The 13,669-nt window shown below is 48.7% G+C and overlaps 1 protein-coding gene and 1 long non-coding RNA gene across 4 annotated transcripts in view; one reads left to right on the plus strand and one right to left on the minus strand.

Annotated features, from left to right (window-relative positions):
* Positions 1 to 2,946: 2,946 nt before the first annotated feature.
* The window catches only part of GAP43 (growth associated protein 43), a 74,554-nt gene continuing 63,831 nt past the window's right edge, over positions 2,947 to 13,669 (minus strand). The window contains exon 3 of the mRNA XM_045001280.1: positions 2,947 to 3,713. Within this exon, the coding sequence (XP_044857215.1) occupies positions 3,625 to 3,713 (89 nt within the window). The 3' untranslated portion in view covers positions 2,947 to 3,624. The remainder of the gene's footprint in view (positions 3,714 to 13,669) is intronic.
* LOC123360899 overlaps positions 11,305 to 13,669 on the plus strand; it is a 46,743-nt gene continuing 44,378 nt past the window's right edge. For all 3 annotated transcript variants that reach the window (XR_006576090.1, XR_006576088.1, XR_006576089.1), the window contains exon 1: positions 11,305 to 11,384. This is a non-coding gene — a long non-coding RNA (uncharacterized LOC123360899). The remainder of the gene's footprint in view (positions 11,385 to 13,669) is intronic.

Below are 13,669 nucleotides of genomic sequence, written 5' to 3' on the forward strand. Positions count from 1 at the left end.
AGGGTTTCTAGGGTTTATGGCCCATCATGACATGGGAGAGTTAGGTTATATGCTGTTTATGACATATGACACAAATCTGTTTTAGAGAGACAAGGTGGATGAGGTAATATCTTTTATTGGACCAGCTTCTCTTGAGAGACAAGTGTTTGAGCTGCACAGAGCAGAAGAGCTCCGTTGCTATCTCTCTATAGTCGCCTCCTCTTCCGTTCTTTCAAATATTTCTAAGCACTGTAAGTGGCAATGCCAGGATCTATATACCAGTGGAACAATAAATGAAACCAGCTGCTTTTTGGTTGCATTTCCAGCAATCCAGTTTACTTTCAGATTAAGATCTCTGAGGCAATACCATGCATTTTTTACTTTTCTCTTTGAGGAGGAGGAGAGAGGAGGAACATAAGAATGGCCACACTGGTTCAGACCAGAGGTCCATCTAGCCCAGTATCCTGTCCTCTGACAGTGGCCAGTGCCAGGTGCCCCAGGGGGAATGAAGAGAACAGGTAATCATCAAGTGATCTATCTCCTGTTGCCCATTCCCAGCTTCTGGCAAACAAAAGAGGAGTGGTGAGCCATTCTTCTGAAGCCATTGCTTCTGTCACTGCATGAGACAGCCAGTGGCAAATGCATTGTGGGTAGCAGAATATCCACAGCCAGATGGAGCCTTTCTTTTGGTGTTACAGCTGTGAGGCCGGTTATTCCCATCTCCTGTCAAGGGCAATATTGCACAATAAGAGCACGGGGCACCATGGTTATCTAGTGTTGCCAAGAAGCCACAGTAAGAGCTGATGGGGGAGCGGGTGACAATAATCAGGACAGTGAAAGCGCACCACTCTGAGGAGTTATTACAGTCTTAAGAGAGCTTTTACAGAAGAGGCTGTAAAAAGATGTTTCAGTAACACATTTAAATTGTTCTCTCTTACAGCTAATAAAGAGAACAGCAGATACTGACAACCACACTGCTTGGGGTGATAAGCCTGTCAGATCGCATCCATTAAGAAAGGCTGGCCCTAGGGAGTACTCGGCTGGTGATCTCCAAGGAAAACCCAGGGCAGGAAGTGGCACTAGTGACAGGAGGTGGTGCCTCTTGCTTCTGGGTCTGTGCCGAATCAATCTTCTAGCTCAGGGGTTCTCAAACTGGGGGTGGGGACCCCTCAAGGGGTTGTGAGGTCATTACATGGGGGGTTGTGATCTCTCAGCCTCCACCCCAAACCCTGCTTTGCCTCCAGCATTTATAATGGTGTTAAATATTGTGATGAACTAGGAATGTTCTTAATGTTTTCTCTGAATACTGTGTTGGTGCCTCAGTGTCCCCTATGCTTAAGTATCTAGCAGAGCAAAGGGCCAGTGCACCTAAATGCCTGACCCTCTGTCTCCTAGCAACTGATGGCCTGGGCCCCTTCTCTGCAAAGGTGCCAACTGAAGGTGTTAGAGACAAAGGGGTCAGGTGACCTCCTGGCCCAGGGAAAGGAGCTGAGCAGAGGAGGAGGGGCTGGAGGGGTTTTCAGTGTGGCGCTGGCTGGGGAAGAGGAGTGAAGTGCAGACGTGGGGGTCTGGCTCACTGCCCCCCAGAATGGACCCAGCCGAGGGGTCCAGTTCGTGGTACCTACAAGCTCTGTTTTAGACCGTCATCCTGTCATCGAATAAACCTCTGTGTTACTGGCTGGCTGAGAGTCACGTCTGACTGCGAAGTGGGGGTGCAGGACCCTCTGGCTTCCCCAGGACCCCACTGGGGCGGGCTCGCTGTGGGAAGCACACGGAGGGGCAGAGGATGCTGAATGCTCCAAGGAGAGACCCAGGAGGTGAAGACGTGTGAGCTTCTTGCCCTGAAAAAGTCTGCTCCAAGGGAGCGGAGGCTCCCCAAGGTCCTGACTGGCTTTGTGGGGAGCAGTTCCAGAGCATTGCCCGGGGACTCCATGACAAATATATTAAAAAGTGTATTTAATTTATTGGGGGGGGTGTCGCACTCAGAGGCTTGTTATGTGAAAGGGGTCGCCAGTAAAAAAGTGTGAGACCCACTGCCCTGGCTGGCTGCTAGGATGCACTGTGCTGCTGGAGATGAGACTATAAACTTAGGCCCTAATTAGAGCTGAGGCTAAAAAAGTTCAGCCCTTTCTTTGAAAAATAGGATGCCGTTCCCTTTCTCAGTACTGCTATTTCACCAGTTCTAGCCCTGGCCACATGGTCACGAACAGCCTGTCTCTCTGAGTGGTGTCCAACCTAGTCCCCCAAACATATTATTTCTGAAAAGTCAAGAGGCCCTAATAAACACTGGAACTACTGCTCTGGGCTCAGGCAGAGCTATGTGAGCTCTGACGCTGCTCTCCCTGGGGCCCAGCAGCGAATCAGCAGCTGGAGCTACTCTCCCACTCACTCCTCTACAATGCAGCAGGGAAGCTGTTGCACCAGGAAGGGAGAGCAGCCAAGGAGCGCTGCTGGCTCACCCCTAGACCTGCTCCTTTGGGGACGAGGAGCTGTGAGGCAACACCTCCTTTTAAAGGCACAGGGCCTGCTGAGGGAGCACATTGTCAATTCCTAATCAAACACAGATTTTCTTCCTAATGCAGTCACCATTGAGGGCCACAGCTTAGAGCCTCGAGGCCGCACGTGGCCACGCCTGAGCTACCCTAGAGTCTTCACCATGCGGTGTTGAGTGACTGTCATGATCAAACCCTAAGGGTCCCACAGTAGGTTGGGTTTTTTTGGAGTGTTTTATGCAGGAGTCAGCACATTAACCCTGATGCCCAGGCCAAAATCCAACCTAATGCCAGCCTGCCTCTCTGAAATTCCCTCAGTAGTTTCTGATGGCATCACCACTGTCCTGCTGTGTTGTGTTGGCTGGAGCAGAAGATGCTCCACCCAACATGTTGTCCAAAGCAAGAATCTCCCAACATACTCCATCAGGACGGACGGCGCTATATAAACGCAAGACACTGGTATCATGATCATTATTCTTATTTATTATTATCATCGTCGTTCAGTTTGAAAAAGGAGCCTGGAGCCACGCGTGACGCTAATTGGCACATTTTGCTTTATTTTTTAAAACAAACGGGGGTGGGGGGGTTAATTTTCCTTCGTTTGTTTGTTTTTTTGTTCTCTTTAGTTCATTCCATCACATTGAAAAAGGAAGAAAAAGAAAAATGTGGTTTTTTTTTCATTTTTAACTCACTTGGTAAGTCTGGACTCCTCAGATGAACGGAACATTGCACACACACTTGGAACAGAGAGGGAGGGGAGGGGGAAGAGAGAGAGAGAGAGAGCGCTCGCGGCGGGCAGACAAACACACGCACGCGCCAGATCAAAGAACTCTGATACAGTGCAAGAATTTTCCCAAAATGATTGGATCATCATCATTACCAAACAACTCGCCATAACAACACCAAGAAACAAAGAAATGTTTAAGCCACACTGGTCGACTGGGATTTTTCCTGCTTTTTTTTTTTTTTTTTTTGCTTTTTTTTTCTTTAAATGTTTGCCACACAGAGAGAAAAAGGGTTTAAGTGGGATGCGGGAGGGACGGACAGGCCCACAGGGGCGAGCAAGAGGTGGGAATCAAGATCGGGGGTGGGTACAGGAAGAAGGATACAGGAAAGGGGAAGGGAGGGGCAGTAGGGAGTCATTTCTTAATGTTCAGGCATTTTCTTGGTCCGCCTTGTTCTCATCTTCTTTCACCTCTTCCTGCTGGGCACTTTCAGTAGGTTTGGTTTCTTCTACAGCATCTAGTGGGGAAAGAGAGAGGTGAGGGTTAGTTGCCTGAGCTACAGTGTACTTTTCACACACTTGTTCCAGGGGGCCTGAATGACTCCAGGTCCTTGTTCCCAAATGGGCCAAAATCTGACAGTTCTTATCTGGCACGTGTGTAGGTGACTGTGTGAAATGAATTTATATTGTCCAGATCCTAGTGGACAGGTGTATGCTTCACACAAACCAACACCATGATAAGCACTAATTAACCTTCTGATTTAGGCAGCCAGAACAGAAAGGCTGAAGGAGTGAATCAACCATACAAATACAATTGTAGAGAGGCAACACACCTGTTAGATCACCTAGTTTATCCTAAATCCCTGCCCAACCCCTAGAGCCAGTTGCAGGTTGTTTCCTTCTATACATTAGCTCATGTTTTTTCCCCAGTCTACTCTTAAGTAGGCCGCGAAGAGTGAACTCTCCACTCACTCCTAAGTGTTTGGAAGGTTACTTAGCCATACGGAAAAGTCCTATAGATTTTGATAGGGATGAGACCAAGGTTCTCTATACATATGACAGAGTTCTGCGGAAATTATTCTAGAATCCTATAGAATTGAATAGCAAATAGGAACCTATATCTATAGATTTTTTTTTAAAAGTACAGAAGTCTATAGCAGGGAGCTAATTTTCTATTAAATGCTATAAGAAGTTATAGAAGGGTTCTTATTCTCTAATTCCTCCTTCAGGACTTTCTATGGGCTCTAGTGGTGCAATGGGTTAGCACACAGTACTTATAAAGCAGTGTTGTGGGGAGCGATGCTAAGGTTGTGAGTTCAAACCTTGTTTGATGCACTAGTTTGGTGGGAGGGATAGCTCAGTGGTTTGTGCGTTAGCCTGCTAAACCCAGGCTTGTGAGTTCAATTCTTGAGGGGGCTGTTTACGGATCTGGGGAAAAAATCTGTCTGGAGATTGGTCTTGCTTTGAGCAGGGGGTTGGACTAGATGACCTCCTGAGGTTCCTGACATCCTGTAAAGATACATCTGCCTGAGCTGTGACTAGAGGCCATCGGACAACTATCACCTGCCCTCAGTTAACATGAAATGTTAAAGTAAAATATTTTAAACAGGTGTCATTCTAGACATGTATTAAACAAGAGATCAGGAAGGGGAGGCCATTAGGGGGGAGACAAAGTAGATGGAAGTGGAATGATTTAAGTTGGAATGGACCTGCTTTTGGGTCATCCAGGCCATTCTCCTGTAGTAAGGGGGGGCTGAGTGAACTGTTGCTGAAGCATCCCTGACACCCACACATCTTGTCTGAGCCTAGGGGATTGCTGGGGCTATAAACCAACTTTGCACTTTTGTAGTTTGTGATGCAAAGCTGCCGTAATGCACTGGAGAATCTGGTCTGCTTTGCCCAACGGTAACTGACTACACAAGACACAACGGAGTGGAGAATCAGGACCATAAATAGTGAGCACACGGATAGAAGATTCCAGGACTCACTTGTCATAATGGTTGACTTCAGGACTGTCCCTCTGTGTGTATAGGGTTGGTTACATTTCTTTAAAAACAGTCATATTAGTGTAGTGCTGGTGAAAGGTAGTGAATTGACACCACTGCAAGCTAAAGTGCTTGGTTCAGCAGTGCAAGACGCACAGAAAGGGCAGTGCCAGAGCAAACCCTCTCCTCTCCCTCCCCTGCCCCCACTGATGTGCCTCAGCCCTGAAATGCAGTGACCATCCTGTAAAGGGGAGTTTGGTCACATGTAGCCCATTCACTTCTTGCACTGGACTAGGACTCCTTGCTGAACATCAGTGAGGCTGCCTCTTGGCATGTGGATAGTCTTAGGAATTGAACTGAGACCAACTCAATTTTGCTAAGCTATTCAGTGCCATCAGATAGCAGACATGCATTTACTACCAACCTTGGCAAACAGCCAAGACCCCTTAACCTAGCTCTTTAAATACCTTCCCTAACCCTACGTCCCTAAGGATAGCCTTTAAAATGTGTGCAACCCCCCTGCCTCCTGAGCCAATTAAGTGCTTTTATTGCACTTACACTGCTTGGACCGCCAACCCAGGTGTCACACTGAGCTCCTACTGTAATAGTTCCCCAAAAAAATCTGTTGTGCAGCACCTTGGCCCAGAAACCCTGCCTTGTCCCTGGGGCTGCAGACTTCCAGCCAGCAGAAGCATATACATGTTTGCTTTCACTTGCTCTTAAGCAACAAAATCCAACAGCTTTGCGAGGCCTCCCTTGCATGAATTAGTACAACTACAACAATCAACAGGGAGTGAAATAAGCTGTTGATTTAAATGGGACACACGCAGGGTTGGGGAGCCCAAACAGGTCAAGTGATCTTAATGGTTTTACTAAACTTTCTTGCAGCTACAACAATTTTACATTGGTTGGGTCTCTCCCCCATCCCACAACTCATCTCTAGTGCCGGCTAGCTGAGGGTTTTATGATGGAGAAATGGCAGCACAGAGAAAAAGATGTGATTTGCCCATGGTCACACAGTGGGAAAGGACAATAGAACCCAGGAGTTCTAACACCTAGGGGTGAGTTTTAGCTACAAGATTGTTTTATCTGCTAGCAGCGCAGACTCTGCAAGGACTCATCTGAGCCTTCTGAAACAAAGCCATCTACAGATTTTCTTACAGGCAGGCATACACAGGATGGGTGGGTGAAGCATGCTTGCACACACACACACACACACACACACACACACGCAAAAAGCTAGAGGTGGGTGAACCAGTTCAAACAACATAAGAACTACCCCTGGAATTTTGTTCTGTATTGGCATTATGTACAGTGAAAATGTATATACTGCTGTGCCAGCATTAACTTAATCAACTCCCCAGTTAGGTGGGTAAAAATTAACTCAGTTTTACAGAGATGGAGGAACTGAGGCACAGAATGGTTCACATGACTAGTCCAGGCTACACAGTATCAGAGCTTGCTTTAGAATTTGTGTCAATCCCCATGCTCAATCCGCTAGGTCATAACACCTCTCTATGTACCTTAGCAATTAAGGTCCTGGTCCTGAAGCCTGGGCATCACTTAAAACACCTATGGACTTAATTGACAGTTTTGGGTGGTCAAGAAATGCAATACCAGGCTCTAAATGTGGGGTACTGGCAGGCTCAGAGCAGTGCATGGAAGCTCACACTAATGCTGCCTTGTGCTGTTCATGCTCAGTGGATAAACAGAAGGCTTCAGTGCACAATGTTCTGCCACACTACAGCCCCTTTGCATTGCTCTAGTGCAGGGGTGGGCAAACTTTTTGGCACAAGAGCCAAGAATGCTCACAAAATTGGGGCTGGGGTGCAGGAGCGGGTGAAGGCTCTGGTTGGGGGTGTGAGCTCTGGGGTGGGGCTTGGGATGAGTTTGGGGCATAGGAGGGTGCTCTGGGCTCAGACCGAGGGGTTCAGATGGCAGGAGGGGGATCAGGGCTGGGGCAGGAGGTTGGGGCACAGAGAGAGGCTCAGGGGTGCAGGCTCCGGGTAGTGCTTACCTCAAGTGGCTCCCAGAAGCAGCGGCATGTCCCTTCTCCGGCTCCTATGCGGAGGCGCGGCCAGCTGGATCTGCACACTGCACCGTCCGCAGGCACTGCCCTTGCAACTCCCATTGGAGCACCAGAAGGGGCCATTGGAGCACGTAGGAGCCAGAGGGGGGCCATGCCTCAGCTACCAGGAGCCGTGTGGAGCGGTCCCCCTGACCCTGCACCCCAGCTAGAGTGCCAGAGCTGGGCAAGCCCCAGACCCTGCTCCCCAGCAGGAGCTCGAGGGCCAGCTTAAAACGGCTAGCAGGCCAGATCCAGCCCGTGGGCCGTAGTTTTCCCACCCCTGCTCTAATGGGACAAAGAGGCTGAAAAGTGGCAGATCTCACCCCAGGTCATACTCCTGGCATAGGGGAATCCTCAGGTGGCATGGAACTTGTGTGGTGGCTCAACACTATCCCCCTTCACTTTGCCCAGTATCAGGGTCATAGGCAGAGCCATAAGGACTTTATTGACAGCCTGGCCTCATGACTGCTCTAACTTATACTGGGACTCACCTGGCCCCTGGTTGGGTCTGGAATCAGGGAGCCACAAAAGTGACATAAAGCCACCTTTGTCACCCACTCGGGCCCTGCACCAAGCACAGCTCGGCTGGACAAGGGAATCAAGGCTTCAGTCACCAGGGCAGTCCCAGTCATCTTTCACCAGCACTGAATTCACATAAATAAACGAGAAACCTGCTCCATGAAGAAAGTTAGCAAGCAAGATTCAGTTATCTGCCTCGCTCTTGTTTGGATTTGAGCAGGGAGCATCTGGGAGGGGAAGTGTTCTGAGCACATGTGCACCGGCTGCTGCTGGGATGTGTTTTTGCTTAACAGCTATGGCAGTGTCTCACTGAATTTGAGGACAGTGAAAAATCAGAACCTACTGGTCCGCAACGAGGTTTGATCACAGGTGGCAGCACAAGGATATACAATTGTGTGCAAAACAGATTCAAAGCACAGAAATGCTACATCACAGAATCCTAGATATCAGAGTTGGAAAAGACCTAGGGACAGATCCTCAGCTGGTATAATCTGATGTAGCTCCATTGATTTCAGTACCAATTTACACCAGCTGAGGATCTGACTCCTAAAAGTATGTAAAATAGCCTCTCTCTCTCCCCCTTCTCTCACTAGAGCACGCTTCTTCCTGGGTATGTGTTCTGACCAGGGATTTCTCCAGTCTAACTTTAAATGTCCCACGCGAAGGGGCTTCCACCCCTTTCCTTAGGAGACTACTAGGCAGTTATCTATTAGCTGTCACTTGTCAGAAGGCTTTTCTTGATATTGGGCCTAATTCTCCACTCCCTTGCACCTTGGGTTGTCATTTACATTGGTGCAGCGTGGATGTGTAATTTGCCTGTCAGCAACACAGGCGGTGGCATTTGACACCCACGTTGTACTCTTGTTGTATAGGCATAAATAGTGATACGAGATGCAAGGCAAGGGAGAATCAGGCCCATTGAGCCAAAATTTTCCTTCCCTTTTTCAAAATTGAAATGCACCAGCTGCAGCTCCTTTTGGGTGGCCAACTTTCCACCCCCATAGAAACTGCCACACCTGCTCCTGCCAGGCATGCTAAGATTCGGTGCATTGACATTGTGAGACCTTCTCCCATGACCCTGCCTCTCCATTTTTGTGGGCGGAGTAGGAACAAAGAAGAGGCATTGGTTTATTTGGAAACAGGCCAGTGGGTCTGAGATACATGGAGCTGGAGCAGGAGAGGCTCAGATAGCTAGAGATGTGGCAGGAGAGGCCATCAGCTGGAGCAAGGGAGGCTGGTTATGTACAGGCAGCAAATGGAGCCCCAGCACCCAGAAAATGAGAGGAGAGGCCCTGGGGTATGTCAGAACATGGAATAGGATGCGCCAGGAGATTGAGAAGAAACGGGAAGGGCAGTGACATGAAGCTGAAGGGACTTGGGATATGCAAAAAAATAAAGCCAGGGAGGCCAAAGGACAAAGAAGGAGTGGCTTTTTGAATTCTTCCCATATGTGTGGTGATTCTGGGTTAGGGACAAATGTCAGACTCGAGATTCAGCTGAGATGCAACCACTCTCATTTTAATCCTGGATTTTGGAGGAGAAAACCTGGTTCAGAAACCCACTGGGCCTCCTCAGAGCCCTTGTGTGATGCTTTAAATTGACACGGTGCATTTGCACCAGTATTAAACTATGGGGTTGTTTGGTAGATTGAAGCTGAAGTATATTTCTGTGCCTTCCTGGAGTGGACTTTGGGCCTGATTCTGAGAGGGGCTGAGAATCTACATCCCTATTAACTTCAGCTGGCAGTGGTAAGTGCTCATCACCTCTCTGGATTAGGTCCTCCAAGTACTGTGCCAGGGAGTGTAAAGCATGGAACTGAATTACAGAGCCCTGCTGAAATGAACTTGAAAAAATCTCCTGCCTTTCAGTGCTCCATTTATTTCCTGGAAAGGGGGAGAACTGTGTCTGAGAACCCCACTGGCAAGTGAGTGCCTTGAACATATGCAGCTACGGTTGCTATAAAGCTGAGCTAGGCAGGCAGGCAGCAGTTTCATTGGATGGTGGCACTTCCAGCTGCTTTCGCCTACGCCACGTTCTAATGGCTGAGCTTGCAGGCCCCTCTCCAAGTCCCTCCACTGCCCTACATTAGTGAAATTAGGTTGAGTGGATTTCTGGGTAAATGTTGCCTCTTGGGACCTGCCCAGCTCCATTTGACTTGCCAAGATTAATTAAATTCAAGCAGACTTCAGCACCTGACCATAGTAGTAGTAACCTTTCCACTGATCATATTTTTGTGGCTGGTGGCTTTGGTTTTGTTTTCTTTTTCCTTTCTGTTCTCTTACAGATCTGTAAATTGTCACAGTCAACACCAAGAGAAAAGAAATTACACAAACACTTTGAGTTTAATACAGCCGACTCAGGGATTTTGCCTTTGTCACTTTTCCATGATTTTCAGAATTATTGCTCATGCTCCTCGCTCAGAAATTATTGTCTCATTCCTTATACTACAGTATTCCACATCCAACCAGCTTGCATTCACCTTGACCTCTGCTCTGGCCCCAGCCTCAGGGAGTCACAATGGTAGTCTACCTTCCCCTCTCCCCCGGAGTCCTTCACTGCTCTCAAGTGTTGTGCAGGGTCTACTACACTGGTATCGGCAGTCATGTTCCAGCCCAGAGGCAGCTGTATTTAAATTATATATTTTTTGAACTTTGGAAGCTCTGGTTTAGAGATGGGTCCCAATCAAAACCCCAGATCTCAGCCACTCCAAGCTGTGATGATGTTTGGATCCAGAGCTGAACTTCTCAGCTTGGATCTAGCTAGCTAGCTATCCAGCCACTCAAAAGCTGATTCCAGGCAGAGCATGATAAGTCTGAGACTGTTGAAATGGAATCCATTTCAGGCTCAGAGCCACTGCAGTTACCATTCTCCCTTCCCCATCTATCTCTAAAATGCATCCTTGCCCCAGTCCCCCTCCACTGAAATGCCTCATACATCACGTAGCCCGTTAAGAGTTCCATGGAAACCACTGTCCCTTTGAAGGCCCAGTCTGCTTCACTGAGTGACCTTTGTGGGCCTGTTGAATACTGGAGAGAGGGGAAACAGAGTCTATCATGGGTCTTTCCTCCATGGGGAATGTCTCCTGCTAGTCTTCACAATTGTCTGATGAGTCACTCACTACAGTCAGATCAGTAGCTGGCCCACAGCACTCCTAGAGCGCCTTCTCAGTTGAAAGGGAACAATAAAACAGCTTTTTTGGAGGGAAGTGTCTGTCCATTGTATAGAGGGCTCCTTTCCTATAAACAGATGTATGGAAGTATAATTCTTGATGATGTATAAATCTACCTGTTTACTCACACTATTCCTTTCTTGTAACTTCACACTTATAAATGAGGGGAAAGGTGTGTGGGGCTGGTAGCTCTCCACAGGGCCCTCTGCAGTTCCATCTTAGCTCAGGCTCCCCTCGGGAGTATTGTGAGCTCACCTCCACCCAGGGATCCCGGTGACATCATAGAGCTAGTGAGCTCAGAGCATCCTTAGTGATCACACCGGGGGGGTCTCAATCCCCTGGCACATGCAGCAGCAGGTGGCAGTGGTGCCCAGAAGACATCAGAGAGAAGTGGATGGGGGAGTAGAAAATTGCAGCTCCCTGCATTGACTCTTAGAAGATTTCTCAGGTAAGGGGGTCATGGAGCATGCTGGGGGAGGGAGTCCCAGGAAAGGGTTGGGAGGGGGAAGGTCAGGTCCTCAGGAACGGTAGCAATCAGTCACATATCACTAATATTCATTCCAATTTGGGTCTCCCAATCCTGATACTCCTTTCCGTGTTGTGATCAGCCCCATATCAGCCGAGACCCAGAGCTGGGCAGGGAGAAGAAAGGGGCAATGCTGTTGGTCCTAGCAGACCAAATTGTCTGCTGCCTCACATTTTCTGACCAAGCTAAATCCTCTGAGGACAATCAGATCTGTCTCTGTTGCCACAGCTGCCTTCTTGCTTCGTCAAGCTGAGGAGAAGGTGGCTTTGGGATTTTCCCCACACACCCCGCAGCCTGTGGAAAGGAAACTCCATTCCATCATTGGGCATTCATGTGTGCAGTAAACGGAAAGGAAAAGGGTGGAAGTGTGTGTGTGGGGGAGGGGGTGTAGGGTTGAGGGGACCTAGAATTGCAGCTCAATTGCAAGGCATCTCTCACAGTGTCTAGACACCAGCTGCCTGGTTGCCATGGAAACCCTCCAACTTTGGCTGATGGGCAGTGGGGGAGAGGAGAGATGCTCTTTGTGAATGTGCGGCATTAACCCTGATACAACCGCATTTATAAACGTTCTGCTTCCTTGGGAAAGGGAAGAACTGACTCCTCGTCATTCCCTTCACCGCCACCCCTCCCACATGCACATATATGGTGCTACACCCAACGGCTGAGGGGCATTGGCTAAGCTATTGCTGGCAGGTTGCTTTTTCACTCCTATCTACTGCTCTGTGGTGTCAGTATGTTCGCTCACCCTCAGCAAACCAATGCGTTCTGCACTGAAACAGGTACCATAACTGAGCCATTTAAACCCACCAGAGAGGGGGATACAGAGCCTATTATGGCTTTACAGGCAGCAGGGCCTCCCTTGTCAATGGGGAGTCTCCCCTCACACCATTTCCCATAGGCAGCTGCAGCCTCTGGGAAGGTAGCACCTTCCTCAGTTGGTGCAGCAGTAAAATCAGCAATGAGGCTTGTTTCAGGGATGCTTTATATTGTACTTCGAAGGGGAGGCCTGGTGGCTCACTGTCTTGGAAAGTGGCATCTGGCTGTAACACTGCTGCTTTCAATGCATTTACGCTGAGGAAGCATTTGTCCCACAGAGCACGACCAAGGTAGCAAAGGCTCAAGGTTCAAGTACAGTTTGCACCCCACATAGAACAGGCATAATGATACGGAACCACCTCACTGAGGGAATCAGACTGGAGGTTCATGGAGCTTCATTCAGTAGATCTGAAATTACTGTAAATATACATCAGCTGGCAAGGGCTACAGATGCCAAGGGATGGTTATTAGCTCAGTTTACTGTGTTGTCACCAAACAGGTTCCCTCACCTGTGGTGCACACAGCCACATAGCCGTGCTCTGCGGGTATGTGTATATAAAGTACTTTGCTCTTTTTTGGAGGGGGGGGGAGTGACTATAGTGCTTGTACAAGAGGGCAGCCTGGCAGCCCTGGTTCAGGCTAAAGGACCCTATCCATAGAAAAAGTGCAGCATGGAGAGCAGCCAGTGAGCTTCCCGCAGGCTGTTCCATAGCCAGATGCTGTGTCCCCAGTTCCCATATGCTTCATTCTGGGCGCTGGGACAATGCAGTTCTCAAAAGGAGCAGAGATGCTGGGGTTGCTCATAGATTGGAATTCAATCTTTGATGCACCTGGGGCTTGATCAATTAATTAAAGCTTTGAAAATTAGGACCAAGGCCTTAAAGTGGCTTTGGAAAATGACTGGGTCCCAGGGGAGGGGCCTGAGCACAGGCCTGGTGTGCTCACTGAGGCCTGAGCCATGGAGAAGGCAGGCAGCTGCGTTCTGAACCAGCTGGTGCTGGCACACCATCTTCACATTCAGCTTCAGGTACAATGAAGTCAGAAATACAGCTGGAGGGGACAAAGGCGTGGATCAGTGTGTCCAGGTCCTTGTACAAAAAGGGATGACATTTCCTAGCTAGCTGTAAGAGGGACAAGGCTTTTTGAGATACTCGTGCTACCTGATCATCCAAACTTAGTGAGGAGTCAAACAAGACCAAGAGGCTTCACACCACTTTAACGAATGGGGGCTGTGTGCCTTCAGCAAAAGGTAGAGACAAGGTATTGACAAGCTCATCAAAGTGTTTTCCCTTCCAGACAGCATCTCTTCAGTCTTGCCTGGGTTCAGCATGAGCCAGTTGGTCTTTTTCCAATAGCTCATTTCCTGTAGACATTCTAGTAGCATCAGTAGA

Source organism: Mauremys mutica, chromosome 1, assembly GCF_020497125.1.
Source record: "Mauremys mutica isolate MM-2020 ecotype Southern chromosome 1, ASM2049712v1, whole genome shotgun sequence".
Lineage (NCBI taxonomy): Eukaryota > Metazoa > Chordata > Testudines > Geoemydidae > Mauremys > Mauremys mutica.